Source organism: Pseudorca crassidens, chromosome 17, assembly GCF_039906515.1.
Source record: "Pseudorca crassidens isolate mPseCra1 chromosome 17, mPseCra1.hap1, whole genome shotgun sequence".
In the NCBI taxonomy this organism is placed as follows: domain Eukaryota; kingdom Metazoa; phylum Chordata; class Mammalia; order Artiodactyla; family Delphinidae; genus Pseudorca; species Pseudorca crassidens.
In genome coordinates this window covers 25746993-25769939 of record NC_090312.1, presented here as the reverse complement: position 1 = coordinate 25769939, position 22947 = coordinate 25746993, and the positions used below count along the sequence as shown (strand labels likewise).

Genomic DNA, 22947 nt, shown 5'->3' with positions numbered 1-22947 from the left:
AAATTACAGTGTTATCTTTCTAACACTGGAGGAAAAATGTCCTGTTAGAATTATTGAAATAATATGGCTTTAAAAAAACCATGTAGGTGATCTTCTATGGTTGATTTAAGGTATTTCATGGTTAATGTTGATTCTATATGATTTTCTCCTTACATAATGACTTTAGAACCTTAACCCTTGTAAAAAACTGCTATCCCAATATACGAACTGAGTGTATTGACAGATCTTATGCTAAATGATTTTAAGAATTAAACTCTAAGAGTGTCAGCATATAAAAGATATAGAAAGAACGGACTTGAGGTTATGGGGAGGGGGAAGGGTAAGCTGTGACAGGGCGAGAGAGAGTCATGGACATATACACACTAACAAACGTAGTAAGGTAGATAGCTAGTGGGAAGCAGCCACATGGCACAGGGATATTGGCTCGGTGCTTTGTGACAGCCTGGAGGGGTGGGATAGGGAGGGTGGGAGGGAGACGCAAGAGGGAAGACATATGGGAACATATGTTTATTATGTATGACTGATTCACTTTGTTATAAAGCAGAAACTAACACACCATTGTAAAGCAATTATACCCCAATAAAGATGTTAAAAAAAAAAGATATGGAAGAAGAAATGATTATAATTTGGGATAAATGACAAGAAAAGGGAAAAAGTGAGAAGTATGATATGCTATGAAGTGATACCAAAAAGTCATAAAACAGAACTCATAGTGGCAACAGAAATTATGGCAAAGAGAGAATGAGAGGAAGAAGAAGAAAAATAGAAATTTGATCTGCAGAGATCCAGTAACTGTTGCTTGATTATCTCACATTAAAGAGGTAAAGGTAGGAACAGGAAGAAATCTATGATAATCAGTAGTTTTTAATTCCTCTACTCTGCTCCCAGAAAATTTTAAGTGATCAATAGGTGGTTGGATAGTCACTGGAGATATAAAGCACAAAGTATTTGTTTTCATGCTTTAATTACATAATAGAAATGTTTTATTTTTAGCCAGGCTACTCTTAAGACCCTAGGGCAATCCAGTAATCCAGGTCATGTTTTGGGGGCGATGAGAGTGCCTATGAATGTGAACATAAAAAAAGTGTGTCTGGGCTTCCATGGTGGCGCAGTGGTTGAGAGTCCGCCTGCCGATGCAGGGGATGAGGATTCGCGCCCCGGTCTGGGAAGATCCCACATGCCGCCGAGCGGCTGGGCCCGTGAGCCATGGCCGCTGAGCCTGTGCGTCAGGAGCCTGTGCTCCGCAACGGGAGAGGCCACAACAGTGAGAGGCCCGCCTACCGCAAAAAAAAAAAAAAAAGTGTGTCTGTATGTGCACTCGTGTGTGTATGACTTACTATGTTATTATACCAATCACTTGCATATTTTTTATTTAATTATAAAATAACCCTAAGAAATAGACATTTACCACTTCTATTTCAGAGATAAGAAAAGTAAGACTCAGGCAGATGATGTAATTACTCCAGTGAAAAAGAGTAAATTGAGTTGTGTTCTGAATCCAGAAATCTGACTCCAAAGCTAGCATTCTTAAACCCAATAGTATGAACTATGTAAGATATCATATATACATATATATTTTTTTCTCGTTTACTACTAACAACAGCTCTGCTCCATAGACATAATGATCCCTGCTTTACAAATAAAGAAACTGAGTCTCAAAAAAGATTATGTAACTTGTCCAAAGATATATAGCTAAGGTGTGACAAGTTGAAACTAGAATTCAGTCTGTTTGACTCTGAGTAGTTTGAAGTAAAGAATGATGCAACATTTATAAAAACAAAATTAGTTTCCTTACTAATAAATCAAAGTGCATTTGATTTTACCCACAGATAATCCAAAAGGACTTGTTTAAAAAAAAATTAGTGTTAAAAACCACCAATTATTAGTTGCATTATTTCATATTAAGATAATTAAATTTAACTTATATTAACTCTGCTAAAATAAAGATTCCATTCATTAGGAATCTATTAATTTAATTTTATTTTAATCAGTACTTTTTTCTTCTCTTTTTGAACATACATGCATACATATATAGGATACTGTAAAATACCTCCAGGTGACCAAATGTTTATGCGTCAGAAAAGGAAATGCCTGATTTTCTTCCTTTTCATTCCTTTGATTGCATGACATCCCAAGAACAAGTATAAAAGAACAAATTAATGGTTTCCAAAGAGGACTCAGATAGCCATGCAGTCTCCTGGACTAGCATTGCTAGGATTCTGTCATCAACCATGTAATATTTTTGGCAGCTGGGGCCTATAAACCCCTCTAGCAAGGGAAGGACTCTCTTGGGCACAAAAGACAACAAAATAAAATAAAATAAACATGATTAAGTGGATGATGTTTTTCCTTCTAAACTGTTGTTCTCTTCACAATTAAAGAACTCAACTCTGATTTAACCGATCACATGCTAAGAAGAAGAAATAGTTTGGAGAAAAGAAACAGACACCTTGCTAATGCTAACATCATCAATTCTATTTTAAGGTTAAAATAAAAGGTTTAGTACTTCCCTTCTGATGACAATGTTCTTTTAAGTAAGTTGAGGATCTTGGACTTGTTTCAGAACAGAGAAAAGGAGGGTATATAGAGCATATATAGGTAATATCTCATTATAAGAAATTGGACTGGAAGCATCAGCTTATTTTATAATCAGCAGAAACATTAAGTCAATATGTGATCCAACAATCTTGATATGATCAAATCTAGGTCCTTCTGCTATAACACTTGTCATCCTGACTCAGACATTCATTTCACAGCAAATCCTTTACCATGTAACATGATGCTGTAAATCTAAATTCTAGAAGTCTAAACATTCAGCCTCTCTCCAACAGTTTACTGCTCACTAAATTTCCTTTGCCTATCCATCCATAAAGAGAGCTAAATCTGGGTTAGATCCAGCTGGATTTCAGATCCAAAACCTTTAGAAGCCAGGTAAGTGACTTCTAAGACTTGTGATCAAGGAGATGTGAAGGCAGCAAAGGACACATTGTCTTCTCAGTGCCAATGCAGAACAGATTGTCAGGTTGACAAGATGAGCTGAAATGTCCTTTGCTGTCTTTTTATATTCCTTGTTGTCCCAGAAACTAGGTGCCTAAAACCAAAATCTTTTCTTTCTGGAAATGTGTTAATAAAGTATAAAACTGATATGATTGTTTTGTACATATTATTGTCATTATTATAAAGTTCTATATTTGATTTTATGCATATTTTGCAGAGCAGACTTTGCTTTATGCTCTGGTAATTTCCCATTTTATGAAATTCCAATATGAAGGCACTTGCAAGGTTACTGGATGTACTTATTTTTAAAAATTAAAAACAATCCTGTTTTCATTTTTATATTGTTGTTCACCTGTGCACTTGACTATAAATTCAAAATGAGTAAAATAACCTTAAAATTTTATTATTACAAAGCTACTATCTAAAAAAAATTGTAAAGTACTTTATGAATAGTAAATATTTTCATTAAAAAACAACTAACATTTTGATAGCATATAGTGAAAATAAAGCATGTCTGGAATGATACTCTATATGATGAGATGTATCTTACTTACCAAACTCCTTGGGAACTGCTATAGAATAAACACAATTATGTCCCACACTGTAATTTTTTGGATAGTTTGGTGATAGAACAGTGCCTTCTGAACCTGTAGAACGACTTCCACAAGGTGCTGGAAATAAAAAAAATGTTTAAAAAATATTATTTTTAGAAAAACATTTAAAAATTCATACTATGACTATTTTCATGCTATAAAAATTATGGCTACTGGATTTTAAGGAATATCATTTATTTCTATCTTTTAACAATGTCCCCACTGTCAAATATTTTAAAAGTCAAAAATTGTGCACATGCAACAGAAAGCTTCTTTTTGAGTATTCAGATTTACTCTTCTCAGAAACAAAGTAATATAATAATGTTGCAATGGTGCTATCTATCTCTAAAGGTAATAATGGTGGCCTGCTTTCATTTATGATAAAAGTATAAAGATAATCATCTCTTTTATAATGATGAGAAATTACACATGCAGTGGGAAATTGTTTTACTCACCACGAGGCTTTGAAACTCTACACAAAATCAACCTTGATTATGCTACCACCAACTGAGGTACTTCTATACACAGCACAGGGATGGCTGTACAAACACATTCATCCACTCATCTAAGTAAAATATTCTCTCACCAATCTCTATCTGCTTATGGTTTACATTTAAATCAGAAGAGTTGCTGATGGTGCATAGAGAGAGACATTATTGCTACCTCAGCCCCAAATGTGCTACGTTCCTAAAAAAGATGAGGGTGAAACAAATGTTTCTGGAAAATTTGTAGATAGTTGTTCTGTTTTTCACAAGATAGGCGGATGCTTTGGGATTTGTAGTTCTGGAACACAGAGAAAGATTTGGGCTACTAAAGGAGTTATAGGTATCAAAAGCAAAAGGTGATAGTTGATATTATTTAAATGAATGAGATCTCCCAGAAAAGTATGTAGAATGAGAAAAGATGGCCAAAGAGGAGGTCAGAGAATGCCAAGGTAGAATTAGTGAGAGGGTGGCTACAAAGAATTTAGTCTCTTGGGAGCCAATGGGGAGGAAAGTTTCAATTAAAAGAAAGTGTTCAAAACCATCGTGTTGCAAAGTGGTAATAAATGAAAAAGGAATTTGAGGGGGGCTGGCGGTCTAGAGTATTAGGTAGCAGGGAGCTACTTCTCTATGCCTCTGGTCTCCTCCAGGCGGGGTTTTGCCTAGGCTTGCTGGCCTGCTGGCTCCACCCCTTACCCCATGGAGATGGAATGATGGGTGAGCCCAGGACAGAAACTTTACTTCTGGTTGGGAGCCATCCTGCCTGTAAAGCAGCTTGCTGGTCTCCTCTATAGCCTATTTAAGGGTGAACCTGTTGAGGGGGTGGCCATGGTTGTTGGGAGAGACCTGCAACTGCACAGGAAGCCCATTGTTACTGCTCAGCAGCTTTATCAATATTAAAGCTGATGGTCTGCCTTCCTTCAGCTTATCACTTAATTCGCCTTGAATGTGTGTAGGGAGGAGTCCCTTCAAACACCAGAAAGGAACTTTTTGGTATTATTGATACAGTAGTTTTAACCAGAGCCGCTTTCTGCAAATTACAGCCAGCAAACCAAATCCAGTCTGTACCAAAGGAAGTCTTCACATTTTTAAAGAGTTTAAAACAACAACAAAAAAATAAATCAGAATACATCCCAGAGACATATGTGGTCAGCAAAGCCCAAAATATCACCTGGCTTTGTACAGAAAAAGTTGCTAACCCTTGAACTAGAGTAGAGAGGGGTAGCTAGGTTGTAGTTGGATGAAGAATCAGTGGTTTATAAAGAGATACAAAAGTAATCAGAATCTTAACCGTAAACAGAAGGAGAATGTAGGGAGTAGTTGGGGGAAAATGCAAAGCTGAATGAGTTTTTGTTATTGTTGTTTTGTTTAACAGGAAGGACAGAGTCATTAAAGGAAAATCTGGAGCACTGACTTAGAGGCTTGGGAAAGATCAAAAACTAAACTGGAGTGATTAAGTTTAGAAAGCATTAATGACAGTCCTCTGTGACTTGAGAAAAACAGCTGAAGAAGACTGAAAATACATAGGTTTAGGTTTTATGCTGGGAATTTATTGGAGTTAATGCCTGAGTTTCCTTTTAAAGAGAGCTGAATGCAATGGTGTGTTAGGTGGCTTGAGAAGAGTCATGACAGTTCGAAAAGTTCAAAATGTTTGATGGATTTCTGGCCAAAGTTTAAAGATACAGCAATATATTTAAAACACACACATACAAAGCAAACAGTAAGTTGTACTGAGTTGGGTGGCTAATGAATGTTCTACCTTCTTTCCTTTTAATGTTCTATAAAATGGTAATAAATAGTTAGAATTAAACATAGTAAAATTAGAACTCCTTAGAACAACAAGTTGACAATGACGATAATAACCAAAGAAGCACTGCTCTCATCACTCATTATTGTATGAGATTAGTCAGGTGTATTCTTATTTCAGCACTGATAACTTTATTCAACTGATAATAGTACTGATGAGAGAATCACTCAAGAATAAGCAGCATGTTTTATGTTAATTTTCTTTCTGATCTTAAGGTGCTCCAAAATGACAATACTTTGAATGTACGTGACAAAAGCTCTTATTTTTATATTTTGAAACAATGAATAGAAATGAGAGGTTCTAACTCAAGTTCAACTTTGTGACTTAGTCATGAACATTCTGCCATTCTACATTACTATGCATCTGATAGCCTCAATATGTTTTGAATATTTTATTTTGCATAATGGACTCTTGGGACAGCTCTTGTTAAAAATCTCATTTATAAATATGAAAAAAATATGAAGCTTTTTAACCACTAATGAATATATACAAGGTTGTAGTATAATCACAGCTCTTTATGGTAACTAATATTATGTTAGTTTTTGTTATTTGTACTGGTAGCAATAATTTTACATTTTTTCTGGTCAGTGCTTACAGCATGGCCTAATTTATAGTCAATTATGTTGAATATTGTGGTGACTGACAATATTTTATGTAGTATGTAAATAAGAGAAAATTCACTATGCTGTGAGGTACAGATATACTGTAATCTGTTTTATGTTTATAAAAATCTAAATGGAATAATGACTAAGCCAGGCCAGCTTTACTAATTCTTGTAATGTTGGTTCCTAGAAGCTTTCTGTATTCTTTCTTCCTGTTTTAATTTCATTTTATTGGCTAGTACAGAAAAGGTCAGCCGTTATCTTTCTGGCTCTATTAACAATCAGTAGAAGATAAAAGCAAGACAGAACTTTTAATTCTATGCTTGTTTTTGCCATTTGACTATACCTGTGGGCCTTTTGTCAAAATGGCTATGTTTTTCTAAACAGCCTATATCCATTGTAATGCAAAGAACTCACCTGTTCTTGATTATAACTTATGTGATACGTATGACTACTCTTAAATCTCTATTTTAATAGCATTTTTGTAGAACACATATATTATGAGAAGAAATGGTTCTGTGATTAAGTAAGTTTAGGAAATACATGGGTAAAATAAATAAGGTTCTATGCTATGAGACTTAACTGAGACTTTAGTAAGGTTTGGGGAATGTCATACTTGTTCTTACAAACTTATTTGATCATGGAGGCTCTCTTTCATCTCACAGGACCAATGTTCCTCAGAACATACTTTTCGAAATGCCAAACTGCTAATTCTAAAATGTGCTATCGCTTTGACAATAATTCTAACATTTATATTGTTTGCTGTAATTATGATTTCATAGCACTAAAGAATTGTGTTTTATGTATACATATAAAACCTAAGTTTTTTTTTTTTTTTTTGCGGTACGCAGGCCTCTCACTGTTGTGGCCTCTCCCGTTGCGGAGCACAGGCTCCGGACAAGCAGGCTCAGTGGCCATGGCTCACGGGCCCAGCCGCTCCGCGGCACGTGGGATCCCCCCGGACCAGGGCACGAACCCGTGTCCCCTGCATCGGCAGGCGGACTGTCAACCACTGCGCCACCAGGGAAGCCCCAAACCTAACTATTTTAAACACTTAAAATGTCAAACTTAGCCTAATATAAAATGCCATTATTGTTTTTAGAAACAATTTTTTATTGAGGTATAGTGAATTTACAGTGTTGTGTTAGTTTCAGATGTAGACAAAGTGATTCATACACACACACACACATATTTTTTCTTTTTCAGGCAAAATGCTGTTATTCTTGACACTTTTCCCCTGACTCTTAGAGTTCAATATATCACTGATTTGTTGCTCGTACTCTCCTGTAGCTTTTTAGCCTCTCTCTCTCCTCTGCCACTGTAACTGCTGCAAACCAGACTCCCAACAGTTTCCATACGGGCTCTTTCAACAGACCCCCAGTTCCACTCATCCCCACAAGTCCTTACCATGGCTAGTGATTTTTCTAACACATAATAAGTCTTATAATGTTTCTTTTCTCTTCCTAGAACAGTTCTGATACACAGTATATTCTCCATAAAGGTCTGTTGGATGATTAAATAAACTATGCTTGCCAAGACCATGATACTATAAAATGGTGTTCCACAGTCAGCACATAACACAAACATTTCACTTGGTTGAAATTACCCCATAAATTGACTTGAATCCAAGACAATCAAGATATACCCTCTCCTGCTTCTGCCGCTCCTGGTGCTGCTTGTGTGCTCGTTCCGTGCGGACCTGGTACCTCTTTTGTGAAGTGGCAGCTGAAGAGACTCCGGTGCTCGCCATGGCCAACGAAAAGCCCAAGGAAGGAGTCAAGACTGAGAACAACGATCATATTAATTTGAAGGTGGAGGGGCAGGATGGTTCTGTGGTGCAGTTTAAGAGTAAGAGGCATATGCCACTTAGTAAACTAATGAAAGCCTACTGTGAACACAGGGTTTGTCAATGAGGCAGATCAGATTCTGATTTGATGGGCAGCAATCAGTGAAGCAGACACATCTGCAGAGGTGCCTGAGGTTGTTTTATATTCAAAATTACCAGTTTTTAGAAAGAATTTTTCATGGTTGGAAATGGAGGATGAAGATACAATTGATGTGTTCTGGCAGCAGACAGGAGGTGTCTACTAAAAAGTGAACCTGCTACTTTACTCCAGAATTCTGTTCCTCTAGACCAAGAAGACATTCTAAATTAGAAAACCACAATTAGGTTCCACCACATCCTGACCACTCCAGTATAGTTTTCTCCACTCTTTGATTTTCCCCACCCCCATTCCTCTATTGTACCTAAAGTAACTGATATATATGTACAAGCATATTGCATTTTTTTAAACTAAATGGCCAATGGTATGTTTTGATCGACATCAAATGGAGTTGGGATGGAGAAAAATACTGGTTCTGTGAAAATACCCCCTTTTCTCCATTAGTGGCATGCTCATTCAGTTCTTATCTTTATATTCCAGTAAGTTATTTTGCTCTCACTGTTTTTTTTTTTTTTAAAGAAAAAGAACATAAAAATGCTTGCATACCTTCCCTGATTGGAGAATTTTAATGTTTTTCACTTATTTGTCATTAAGTAGGGATAAATTACTCTAAAATAAATAAATCCTAGATAGTTTTCCCTTCAAGTCAAGCATCTTTCTGTTTAAATAAACTTCCTGTTTAAAATGGGGGAAAAAAAAGATATACCCTCCCAATAAATCCATGTAAGCCTATGTTTTTTTTTTCTTTCTGGGATTGAAATCTTTGCTGTTTCTCTGATTACCAGGAATCACTGTTGCTTTATATTTAGAGACACTATTATGTGTAAGATATGTATCTTTAAACATTGGAAATATATTTAATCATAAGATTTTTACAATCTGAGAGCCAGTCACATGGACACTGAGTTTCACTGAGGGAATGGCAAACTCATACCTACCATTTCACAGTAGCAAATCCTTGCTAACATTTTATCAGTCTGTAGCATACCCTCACTGAGGGAGCGAAATCACCCACGCAGTTTAATTTTGTATTATTTTCCTTGTTCCCTCTTTTCCTGGTTTTTTTTTTTTAAATCCTCTTTTGGATGAATTTGTATGGTTTGATTTGTACAAATAAAATATGCCCATGCTGGAACTATACTGTGTATACTTGTGTTACTCTTGAACTACGATGTGGTGATACAACAGACAGATGTGGTTATCTCTAGGAAAATCAGCGGATGAGACTGAAATTAAATGTTAAGGCTGCTAGTGCAATAAAAAGGACTTCCCACCTATGGTTTGATTATGTGTGTGGGATGGAGGAAGAGGACTGAAGAAGAACTGAGATACCTTCCCACTGAAGGTAGGAAGAACAGAAGAATCTCAAATCATTTACATTGTACATTGAAGAGGTCCTTCTTAAATGTCCAGAGACTTTATATTATATACACTGCAGCCTTAAGCTACTCACAACTTCAAATCTCTCTTTTCACTTGTGGAATGTATAATTTATTATCAAATATGCTCTATAATGAAAATTATTATATAATGTATAAATTTTTCTCTGCAAGCAAGTTAGGTACTTTCAAAAGTGATGAATTCTTGCAGGTCACAAAAGAGCAATATGGTATATTAAATAGATGATTTACTAGATGTCGCCTGTGACTCCTTCAGGTTGAAAGAACTGCTGTACTTTACAAAAGTGCTGGTCCACTTCTAGTAAATTACCTATGCTCTGATATAGCCCAATTGAATATCCCAAATCATAAATCCTGGTATAGAATGTGTCTGAAAGCTGTATCTCTCATGGAGGTCTTTTTTTTTAAGAGAAGGACTTATGATAACCCTCTGTGATATGAATTTATAATGCAGACAGCTGTTATTCTCAGTATAGACTTTAAGATTAAAATTACTATTGCTTTTTTCTCTTTGTTCAAAACCTTCATCTTAGCAAAAATACCTAACTATTCAGCCATTCATTTCATGTGCCTCTTCATGTTTCCTATATAAGTAAACAAACTTCATTTTGTATATCTGCCTTAGATAATAAACCTCCTATAAGGCTATTTTATCATAATGGTGATAAATATTACTTTAAATTATAAACTATTACTCTAAGTCACATTTATTTTACTCTTCATTTTCCTCTGCACTTTGACACATTCAAATTATGTATCTGGAAAACTAAGAATAATATTGCTAAGGGTAATAAAAAATATTGCTAAGGATAATAATAAAACTAAGGATAATATTGCTAAGGATAATAAAAAATATTGTTAAGGATAATAAGCAATAATAATATTGCTAAAAATAATAATAAAAATATTGCTAAGGATAATAATAAAAAATATTGCTAAGGATAATAATATTAATTATAATAAATAGAGTTTTCTATTGTTTCATCTGTTCACTGAAAAGAAAAAGAGCAAAAATCAGTCTTCATAACTTGTGAATTAATTTTGTGTTCTAATTCCGCACTTCTGTTTAACACTAAAAAAAAAAAATCCATCTTAACATTATAATCAGTGGTTTATAAACCATTTTAATGACTCAGTAAGTCAACTTAGTACAATATGAACTTCTATATCTTGTCACCTCACCTCACTAATTGCCTAGACTCATTCATCTGCTTTTGCTGGCTAGGAAAACATTACCTTCACCCTTCAGTGCTCTATGAGCTGTGTTCTCCATCACAGAGTACGTTCTTTGAAAAAGAAGAGTTCATTCTGTGACAAAGGTCTATGAATAGATATGTTCCTTTGATAGATCTCCCATGTTACCATATACAAATTCTACTAAAAAAACTAATGGTCTCATGGGTGTTGGTAGTTCATCTATGATACCTACGTCACTAATTTTTAACCTCATTTTCAAGATTGAGATAAAATTTACATACCATAAAATTCACCCTTTCAAAGTGTACAATTGAGTATCTTTTTAGCATATTCACAAAGCTGTGTAACCAACCCCATTATCTAATTTGAGAATATTTCTGTCATCCCCAAAGAATTCCTATAGTAATTAGCAGTCACTCCCCATCTGCTCCACTCCCAAGACCCTAGAAATTACTAATCAATATTTGTAGGAAACTGTGTATGAGAAGGCAAGTTCTTAAAATGATTTTAATCAAATTATTAGTGCATTTTTAAAACTACAATCCCTTTTCATTGCTTACTTTATTTCTCTGTCATTGATTGTTAGTGATAGCTGTCTTTTATTATTAAAAAATTACTTAAGACAGCTAACATATTAGTATAAAGTAAATTTAGAGAGAAAAAAAGAAACTTGTAACAATTTTTTAACTCCTACCTCATCTTCTCACAAACGCTGCTTTCTCAGGAAAGTTTTTTCCCTGTCTCTGGACTAGCTCAGAAGCCCCCATCATACAGCATTCCATCAATTAGTTTCAGGACATTGATTACAACTTGTAATTATATATGTATTTGTATGGCTCTTTGATTAAGGTCTGTTTCTATCTCTTGACTCCATGATCAATTAAGTCAAAGTTTCCGTGTCTTTTTTGCACACTGTTTATAACTCTGGAGCCTAGTGTAGTGTTTGTGTATATAATGGACTTCTAATACATATACACCATAAATATTAGGAAGAATAAAATATACATTAGATTAATATCTTGCTGTTGACTAAATGCACAGCATGTAAAACTCATAGATTTTTCAAACCCTTTGCTCAGGGTAGCACAACAAATGCAATACAAAACCCAAAGCTTTGGAATCAGAAAGGTGTAGTTTTGAATTCCAGCTTCACTATTTACTGACTGAGTAGCCTCTCTTACCGAAGAGAAGAAAATTCAAACTGGAAATGAAACAGGAGGTGTCTGTTCCATCTGGCATACGATGTGGTCTTAGATGAAATGAATTAAGAAACTCTCCTGACCTACTCCAGCATCTCTTGGAGGCGATATTATGAGGCTTTCATAAACGCCTTAGGAAGATAAACTAACCTCATCAATCCCGGAAGGAATACAAAACTTAGAGAAAGGGCAGGAGGAACTTTCCTGGAGTTTCTACCAAAACTTTTCCCTTGAGAGAGACAGGGATGCCTTTTTTTTTTTTTTTTTTTTTGTGCTATGCGGGCCTCTCACTGTTGTGGCCTCTCCCATTGCGGAGCACAGGCTCCAGACGCGCAGGCTCAGCGGCCATGGCTACTGGCCCAGCCACTCTGCGGCATGTAGGACCTTCCCGGACCGGGGCACGAACCCGTGTCCGCTGCATCGGCAGGTGGACTCTCAACCACTGTGCCACCAGGGAAGCCCTCTCTGGATTCTTTATCCTTTAGAAGTCAGGGGGAAATAAGAGCTAACAGTACTAGTGAAAGGGAGCAGAAATCCTCTCATCTTCCCCCTTTTCTTATAATTCAGGGGTTTCTTTCCCTTGTTCCATAAATTTGGATAGAGAAAGATATCTATATTTTCATTAGACCCTAACTAATTTTTTATAATTTTAGCATTTCCTTTAATTTCAAATGTAAGTAACAAATTACATTAGCATTAGAAGTAAATGGGACTTTGTTGCCAAATCACATATTTTTTTAATATTATATATAATTGTTGCAGATACCTCAAAATATTGTTTATGCTCATCACTACTAAAAATTATAGTAGGTACTAGAGTCTTGCTGCTGGAACTTCTAATTTAAGGCATTAATTAAGAAGTGCATATATTATTACATCAAAAATGTTTTTTCAATTATAGATTTTATGTACTTTGAAAACTATATTTCAATATTATTGGTTTTTCTTTCAAGCCTACATGATTTATTTTACTTTGTACATTTAAAAAGATGTTTCTAAGGTCCATAGGCTTCATCAGAGTACACACACACACACACACACACACACACACACACACACACACGAAAGGAACCTCTACTATTCTAATTAGATTCCTCCCAAACCACCTGTCCTTGTGATTTTCTATCTACTCTTTTTCTTAAGGAAGATTGGTTCAGAGACTGTTGTTTTGACCTAAGAAGATCTGGAAAATATTAGTTGCATTGGAGGACCCTTTCTTTTCTGCTCTTTTGTCTCCTTTCCTAATAGGACTGATAAATTCTTCCCAGCATCAGAAAGGTCCTAAAACTCAGGTTTGGAACTTTGGGAGAAACACCTAGTCTTAGAGTTGACTTATACTTGAAGTTATTTAGAACCATAGCCTAAATATGGTTCAGATTTACTCACTAACTCTCCCATGTGGCTCAATCTAACTCACTCAATGTGTTTTGGGGTCAGGAACCAGCTTCCCTGTTGCTCAGAGAGCTCTATTTTGTCACCTTTTATGTATATATCTCCCTCAAGAATCTTGGAATGAATGGTTCACTGGTTAAAGTATAAGTATAAAATGAAATTTTCTGTTTTTAATAAAGGGAAGGGAAGCAGTAATCTCCCTCTCCCCTCTTTTACAGTGTCTCTTTTAAAACACAGTAGACCAATCTTTTCATTTTACAGTCAAGGCTTCCAGCCGTCTGACCTTTGAAACTATAAACACATACTTCTGAAATTAACTCAGAGTTCTTACAAGGTATACTCACAAGGTATGCAAGAGAAAAGGTACACCAATTTGTCTCTCAAGGAGATAAAAGAAGTGTTATTTGTTCTTTCTTTACTGTATACATTTGTGTGAGATTCTGTCTGGTCTTTATGGTATCTTTCACAGACTGCCTGCAATGTGAATTGTATTCCAGATACGTTTATTCAATTAAAAAATTGCTTCCTTTATCTTCTAGGTTTTGTGGAATGAACTTTGTTAGCAGACTTTTTGTTTCCTCAGTAGAAGAAAAGATTTGGCTATCTTTAGGTCTTTTGTCCTATTACCTTAATACAATTTGAATCTCACCATGACTTCTAATGGTTACTGTTACACGCTTTGCTTTCTTCATCTGTAAGGAGAGAATTGCTGGGTTGATTCAACTTTCTGTATAAATTTTTTTTCTTATTTTTCTGCAAAAACTGGCAATACATGAGGAAGGCATATTTGACGTCTGACTTAAATATAGACTAGATGGTAGTGGAGAAGGGGGGCATCTTAGTATGATGAGAGGCCATGCGACTACCCCTCTGGAGACATGGTGTAGTGACTGAGATGCCAAAAGCACGGAAAATAAAAATGGTTTAAATATGAGCTCCAAGTCTGTGGTCACAAGAAAATATGCTCTGAATTATAGGTATTGATTTGCAATTGAACTGCTTGTCACATGGGCAACTCTATATATGGTATGCTCCAGAATCCAAACCGGCAGGGATTTATTAATAACAATGTTAATGATTCTCTAAAGGAGCATGCAGGAGGCCAACTGGAATGATAATGTATGTAAGAGTGCCTGAAAACTAGCAGGTGCTCGATAACATCAGCTTCCCTTCCCGTTTCCTTTCGTATACGTTTCCTCCATTCACATGAAAACGAAGTGTGCTTTGGTTTTATCCCAATACTACCTTAACTTTTTTCAACACAGAATGTATTACACTTCTTTGTAGAACACGGTTCTGACAAGTAATTTGTGTATTATGTCTGTGAACAAAATTCCTATGTGTAGCTGATTAAAGGCGGATATTTGATGATACTTTAAAACAATTTAACTCTAGGCCTTTTTTCATGAATCTTTCATCTACATGCTTTAGTTATATCACATACTTAAATGAAATCAAATGTTAAATGGCTTAGTGTATGAGACTAGATAATCTCTATATGCATTTATAATGGAATGGGGTCTAGACTCGTTTCACATCTCAAAAAAATCTTGTAAACCTCAAGGATATTTGAAATAAGGAATTAGCAAAAGGCAAATTATGCCATTTAAACAGAAGATCTGGAATAAAAGTTCAATTATTTAATTCTTCATAAAAATATGATTTAATTAAAAGTAGGTCATATGAGGTTACTAATGAGAGATAACTCTAAAGTTGGAAAGCTACAATCACAAAATGAACTTTTGCTTTGTTTCAAAACTTTCTCTTCAGTTGCTAGGGTAAGAGAGCTCTCCTTTTAAAAGCTTTCATCATTTCACATGCAGTTGGAAGTTGAATAAACAGTGGTGTCAGATGACTACTGGATGTCTAAGTTTAACATAGTTGTGTTCATGCACTTTGATCAGTCGTACAGGTCATTGGCGATTCAGTTAATTTTTTTTCCAGAATCCAGGATTTATGTTAACATGAGCAAAACAAAGGTATTAAAAATAATGTTGCAGATTTAAAAGAGAACTGAGTTAATGACTATATCTATTAAGGCATGTGTATTCTGTGCAGAGCTATATTTCAAATGAAATGCAAAAATCCATTTCAGGTGAACACTTCTATATCAGTTATTGGTAGGAATTTACCTTTTCTTAATTCTCATACCTAGCCTAAAGGAAGATTACAGAAATAAGTGGAGAATCCAAAATCTCACACTTATTCCTGGTGCCATGTATTCATTCATGAAGCATTTAAACAACTAGTATGTTGGTTAAGAGCCAGGCACTCTTAGGCTCTAGAGATATAAAAAGATCAATAGAAGGTCATTTGTAGAATTGCCCAGCCTACCTTTAGGGCAGTGATTAAGAGCATGGACTCCTAAACAAGACTGCTAGGCAAGTATGACTCTGAGCAACTACCTGAATCTCTCTTTGTCTTGGTTTCCTCATGTGTGAAATGAGAATTTTAGTAGTCCCTAATTCTTGGGGTTGTGGTGAGATATAAAATAATATGTATATAAAACTTCAAACTATGTTCAATACAGATAAGCTATTATCTCCTCCCCATGCACACTTTGCCTATTGAGCTGCTTGAAATTCTACCAACATTCTTGTTTACTCTTGCTTCTACATTTTTATATATGCTGAACCCTAGGTGTGAAGTATAACATCTCCTCATGCCTTGTGTCTCACCTGGTTCCTTCTTAATTATACTTTTAAGACTCAGTTCATGTATCACTTTCATAAGGAAGACTTCCCTGATCTCTCTTTGTAACTGGGTCAGAGGCACCTCCATGCTGCTCTTAAGATACTCTACTTTTATTTCTAGCAATGTACCTTATCTGTCTGTATCTCATCAGATGGTAAACTCTCCAGGGGGGAAGGACTATATTGAATTCATGTCTTTATCCCTAATAGTTAGTACAGAACCAGGTATATAGATACACCTAAACACCTGAGAAAAAAGGAATGAATGATACTCTCTCTTTAGAATAATTGGCAAACTACTGATTCTTTAACAGTCCAAATACGTTTATTCTTAGGGTCTTATCATTATAATTATATATTATTTGGGTGCTCACTGTAGGCTACAGCAGTAGAAAAGATCGAGAACATTGCATTGGTCCAGTTACAGAATAAAAAATCATGGCAATGTACAGCATGGTGAATATAGTTAATACTACTGTATTGCATACATAAAAGTTGCCAAGAGAATAGATCTTAAAAGTCCTCATCACAAGAAAAAAAAATTGTATATACATATGGTGACAAATATTAACTAGACGTACTGTGGTGATCATTTTATGATACGTATAAATATCAAACCATTATTTGTATACCTGAAACTAGTTTAATGTTAGATGTCAATTATGCCTCAATCAATCAATCAACAAAATTATTGCATTGGTACTGTGGTCAGTATCCCCAAATTTAATGATTTACGTATCAGAGATATCTTTACCCAGGATATACTGTTTCAATTTCAATTTTAGATACATTGATTTCATCCTGGGAGTTTTGGGGAGTCAGGAGAAAGTAAATAGAAATGGCTTTTCTACTAAAAAGACAAGTGATCATATGCCTACAAGAAGTGAAAAAGCTAGCCAGCTAGAGAGCTGGGGAAAAAGCTTTAGGCAGAAAGGACAAGGAGTGCAAAAGCCCTGAGGCAGAGTGTGATGAGTGCTTTGAAGAACCATCCAGGAGGCCAGTGTGGCTCAAAGAATGAAGTAAAAAGGGAAAATATTTAGGAAGGTCAGGTTGTATATAGGTAGATTAAGTAGAGCTTTATATTATATGATCTTTGGCATTTATTCAGATTTAGGAAGCACTGATAGATTTTGAGTAAATATGTGATATAATGTGATGTATGGTTTAAAGATTACTTTTCTGTGTTCAGAAGAGACTGCATGGGGAAACAAGAAAATGAGAGAAACTAGTTAGGAGAGAGGTTAAGAGGTAAGAGATGACTGGTGCCCTAGATCAGGGTAGAGATGTATTTATAAAAACAAATGGAATACCGTTAGGTGAAATAAATCAAGTAATGAATATTAAGGGGAAATATGGATTCTGTCACCATTTGTGTTTTAATACATTTACCTAATATTGAATCAGATCATGGATAAGAATGCTATATGACTTCTCTTTTAATCTAGTATGTCTATAGATAAAATATCTCAGGGTTTCAACAGATATGAAAAGTATGAAAAATAAGAAGAGAAGAAATTATTTTCCAAACACATTTTTTTTATCACAAAGTGAATTGCAGGTACAGATATCCTGTTCTGCCATCATTTAATATATGTGACATTCTCATGAGATCAACTGCAGGATTTCTCGACATTGAGAAGGACCCACCACAGGATGCTATCATTCTGGATCTACTTGTGACAAATATAATCTCGCAGTGTCCAACATAAGCTCTTAAAAGTATTTTCTTCAGATTTAAAATGTACACTTAATCCTGAACCATGATAAAAATCTATCTTCTGATGGCATTAAGGATCACAGTCTAATAGCTAACTCCCTACTCATGTACTCTGCAACAAAGGCTACCAGTCAGTCAAAATTTCCTGCTCCCATTATCAGAGACTTTTATCAGGATTCCTTCTATAGGGTAAGACTTAGCATAAAAAGCAGCAAAGACTGGCAACCTAATTCTCAAACATTGATGAAATTACAAATAGAGGCATAAGCAAATTAATACATGACAAAGGCAATTACTAGAATAACCAAAAATAATATAACTGAAACACTGAAGAGAGGAGCTGCGGATGTGACATAACTATTTATCTTTTATATCAGGGAATCAGTAGATATTGTCTAATATTGGTAAATCAAGGAACAGAGCTTCATGTTATGCAGAGTCACAGAGAGGGCCATCAGAGAAAATAGAAATTATTAAAAAACTCAGCTGAGGAATAGGAGAATAGAGAGGGGTAGGGCAGATGAACATTGGTTTATATTGCTTTAAATGGTACGCTTCTCTGTATTCTTTTCTTAGTTATCATATGCACATTTTACTTTGATTAAAAAATACAAAATTTACCTTAAAAGGAATTTATGCTTATAAAGAACAAACCCTTCTAGCTCTATTGCACATGATTTATGCACTAATTTTGACTTTTAAAGTATTAATTTATTAAATCTGAAAGTCAGTGAGTCCTGTATATTTTGGATTTCTGTATAATCACCATGAGGGAAAACAAATAGATGCATATGAACCTGATCAAGAAACTAAAATGTATTAAGCTCTCCTTAGTGTGTGACAGTAACAGTCACAGGACTAAACACTTTAAATAAGTTATTTAAAATAATTCTCCCAACAAACTTGCAAATTACACAATATTATCTCACGCTTAGATATGCAAAATAAATACATTGAACAAGGTCACATAGTTGACCCAGGCTTTTTCCTTGTCTTAAAATCATTGTTTAGAGTTAAGTATATCTAGTTCTAAAAAATGGGCTTTCCTTTTTTCTCTGCTATACTAGAAATGATCAGTTATGGTCATATGTTTATAATGAATGTACCTTAAATTAAAGCATTCATTAAATAACTTCTGATTTTTTCTTTCTTTTTTTTTTTTTTTTTGCGGTACACGGGCTTCTCACCGCTGTGGCCTCTCCTGTTGCGGAGCACAGACTGCGGACGCGCAGGCTCAGTGGCCATGGCTCACGGGCCCAGCCGCTCCACGGCATGTGGGATCTCCCCAGACCAGGGCACGAACCCGTGTCCCCTGCATCGGCAGGTGGACTCTCAACCACTGCGCCACCAGGGAATCCCAACTTCTGATTTTTATATCTTGGCATTATGACTAAAAGTCTGATGATAACCGTTGTAAGTGATGGTAAAAAATATTCTCTTTTAAGAAATTTTAAAATATCAACTCCTGTGCTATTTTTAGGAATGAGTGAATGTGTATTCATATAATAACATTAATAAATTAGATTTAATTAATATTGAAATGACAAAAATGTACTAGTTCAACTAAAACATAACATACAATGCAAAGTGCAATGCATGTTTTCCAGTGATATGCTTCTTTTAGAACATTGTGTTAAAAATCACATGTATTAACATGCCAGTATTTGCTGGGAACTTTACTAGGCCCTCTGCATGTATTGTGATTAATAGCTTAATCTTCACAATAATCTATTGAGTTAATAACTATTAATTTAAAGATTTGAAAGGCTTTAAAGATTTAAAAATCAAGGCTCAGCTTGCTTCAGGTTATAGATACAGTAAGAGGACATGAACTCAGGTCTGCTCTTCCCTCCAAATTGTCTGTAGATACTACTGTTCAACCAACATGAAATATACTTAACTGGGCTATAATTGACCCATGAAACATTGGAAATATTGGAAAGACATAGGATTATCTTAGGCGAGCATATTATTTGTGAATGCAATATATTTTGGAGCTCCTGCCTTTCCCACCTAAGTCACTGAAGTCTACCTAGTTAATTATTTATTCCAGTGATTAACATTTAGCTTCTTGATCTGTAGTTTTCTGTATTCTTTGATTTTTCCCCATCAGATTTTTGATTATTTCTTGTCTGGCTCCTGGAAATTTTCTATGGTTTCTTAATGATTACTGACAGTAAATTGTGAAAAGTGTTTTTCTAAGTTTAGTATGCTTTTCTGCCTATAAACAGATTTCTCCTTTGTATGGCTCTAAATTCTAAGATAATAAATCACTCTTTCTCTTACATTTCCTATAAACTTCCATGTCATCAATTATTTTTTTCTCTTTGTCAGGATTAAATCCAAAGTAATTATTTCTCTTTTTATTCCCTTTAACTTCTGATGGATGAAATCGTTAATTCAAGTCAAGAATTAACCAATTGTTCTGATATTAACAGAATGACCATTTAGTAGCTACCTATCTTTTCTTAATTTCTTATAACAACATTTTGAAGCAAAGATTTCAATTATCCATGTTTTACAAATGAGAGACGATATGCTTAGAGAGGTCAAATGACTTGTGTAACTCAGAAATCACACACATATAATTCAAATGGGTGAATACATTATATAACTAAGAAAAATTACCATGTGTATTAGTCCCCAAAAATCCAAACTTTTAATCATCAGATCAGAGTTGCTGGTTTTTCCTGTTCCACTGAAATTCACAGTAATACATACACTTTATATCATTGCAAACATATACATACACACCTACATGCACACACACTCAAATATGGGTATATATTTATTTACTGCACTTTATTTATCTCTGTATATATAACTGAAAACAGTTCCAGAAAACAATATCCTTACTACGTTCTTTGAATTATAATGTTTTTGTCTTTATCTTTTATTTTATTTTATTCAATTTTATATCAATTATAAAAATGCTAGTCACAATCCAGTGAATTGATTTTATGACTCACTGGTGGTGACCCATAGTTTGGAAAATCTGCCCTGAATGGTATCATTCCCATGTCAATTTTGTACAATGCGTTAGGATCATTCAACTGACTAGAGAGTCTGTGGTAACTTCCCATGGTGATATCATTGTTTCTCCTTACTAAACTGTATTTTGCACTGTATCGCTATCTTCAATAATAAAGTTATAAAAGAAAGACAAATTTCATACGATATCACTTATACGTGGAATCTTTTAAAAGGGTAAAATGAACTTATCTCAAAACAGAAATAGAGTCACAGAAAACAAACTTATGGTTACCAGGGGGTAAGGGGGGAGGGATAAATTGGGAGAATGGGATTGACATATACTCACTACTATATATAAAATAGTTAACTAATAGGACCTACTATATAGCACAGGGAACTCTACTCAGTACTCTGTAATGGCCTATATGGGAAAAGAATCTAAAAAAGAGTGGACATATGTATATGTGTAACTGATTCACTAGCAACAGTGAGACTACCAATAAGATGATAGTGCTTATTAGCAAAGTTGATTGCAATGGGATATAAATTAAAAAGACATAAATGAAAAGCCATTTGAGGATTCAATACAATTGTTAAATGTCACATGACTTTTAGATTTGTCAAAATCCTTAATTTTGATACACTGCACATTTCAGCTTCAAAATGAAAACAAAAAACAAAAACTTGGTTTTCTAGCCAAAAAAAAAAAGAGTTATGTATAAGTATGTGATTTTTGAACAGGCAGTATTAGGCTTTTACTAATAAAACTGTTTTATTTAGTTATAATACCCATCTCCAAGAGCTTGAAGTTAAAATTACCAGGGTCTGCAACTGAGTTGTATGTAACTTTCCTTGAGAATGACTTGTTTTTCATTAAAATAATTTTTAAACCACTCTGTGTTCCACTTCTGTGTAACACTCTGATATGGGTTTTTGGAAAGGCCACACGAAACCAGCTTTATGAAATGGTGGATTGGCCCTTATTTTGGAAAATCCTCCAGTTATTTATCAAGAAATATATATCCATGAATTTCTGAACCATCATCATTAAGACCTGCTTCATTGTTAACTGGGGACTCCCACAGTTTCCCTTCTTTTGTCCACTAGGTCATCTGTTCAAAACCATTCTGAAAGGGCTGTTCATTTACTGTGGCTAACTGCTTAGCAAATTCCATATCCCAAGTGAAGGTGATGTTTCTGTTTCAGGTGCCTCTTTTAACTGCCTTAATCTCAAAGATATTAAGTCTCTTCTTGAATATATTTTTCCTAAGATTTTTTTCTAAGATAAGTGATCTTCTTCTGGTTATGATCATTGTCAGATCCTTCAGCACGCTGAAACTGATGTACTGGTCTTTTAGTAACTCTAGCTGTAGTAGATCTGGCAACGTTCATATCTGATATTATGTTACTGAAACTAATTTTAGGTATTTCTCCATCTTTTTGTGCCCTTGGGTCTTCCTTATGCTGCTGGAGCTGCCTGAGTAGCTCCAATTTGGTCATTGTTTTTAGACAACCTATTCTTAGGAAAAATGTCTATTTTTCTATATCCCTATTTCAGATAAAGATTTATCACTGATTTTTGATAATATTTGTTATTGCATTTATCTACTTTTGTTGAAATGTCAGTTTCAGTGTGTCTGTTCCTCATTTACTCAGTCAGTATTTCCTGAGTACCTGAAGTTTCAGGTACTCCTTTAAATCCTGAGGGCACACAAATGAACAGAAGAGGTAATATCCCTGCTCTCAGAGAGCTGGCATACTATAATGTGCACATTGTTTTAGAGACACCTGGGAATATGAGCACTTTTTCAAAACCATTTCTTTACAGAATCCAATTTTAAAATCCTTGATAAAATCTCTGCATTGCCTATACCACACTTGTAGACTGTGTTTTAAATAGTTGATTTTTTAAAAAAAACAGAAGCAGGTTTAAACATTTCTTGATTCTTTCT

At 34.9% G+C, this 22947-nt stretch overlaps 1 protein-coding gene and 2 pseudogenes across 1 annotated transcript in view; 1 reads left to right on the top strand and 2 right to left on the bottom strand.

Annotated features, from left to right (window-relative positions):
- Positions 1-22947, bottom strand: part of LOC137210719 (CUB and sushi domain-containing protein 3) — a 705705-nt gene that overhangs the window by 243888 nt on the left and 438870 nt on the right. Inside the window, exon 26 of the mRNA XM_067712783.1 lies at positions 3552-3668. Within this exon, the coding sequence (XP_067568884.1) occupies positions 3552-3668 (117 nt within the window). The remainder of the gene's footprint in view (positions 1-3551; positions 3669-22947) is intronic.
- LOC137210509 (small ubiquitin-related modifier 2-like) lies at positions 8136-8679 on the top strand (annotated as a pseudogene).
- Positions 21811-22495, bottom strand: LOC137210663 (small ribosomal subunit protein mS31 pseudogene; annotated as a pseudogene).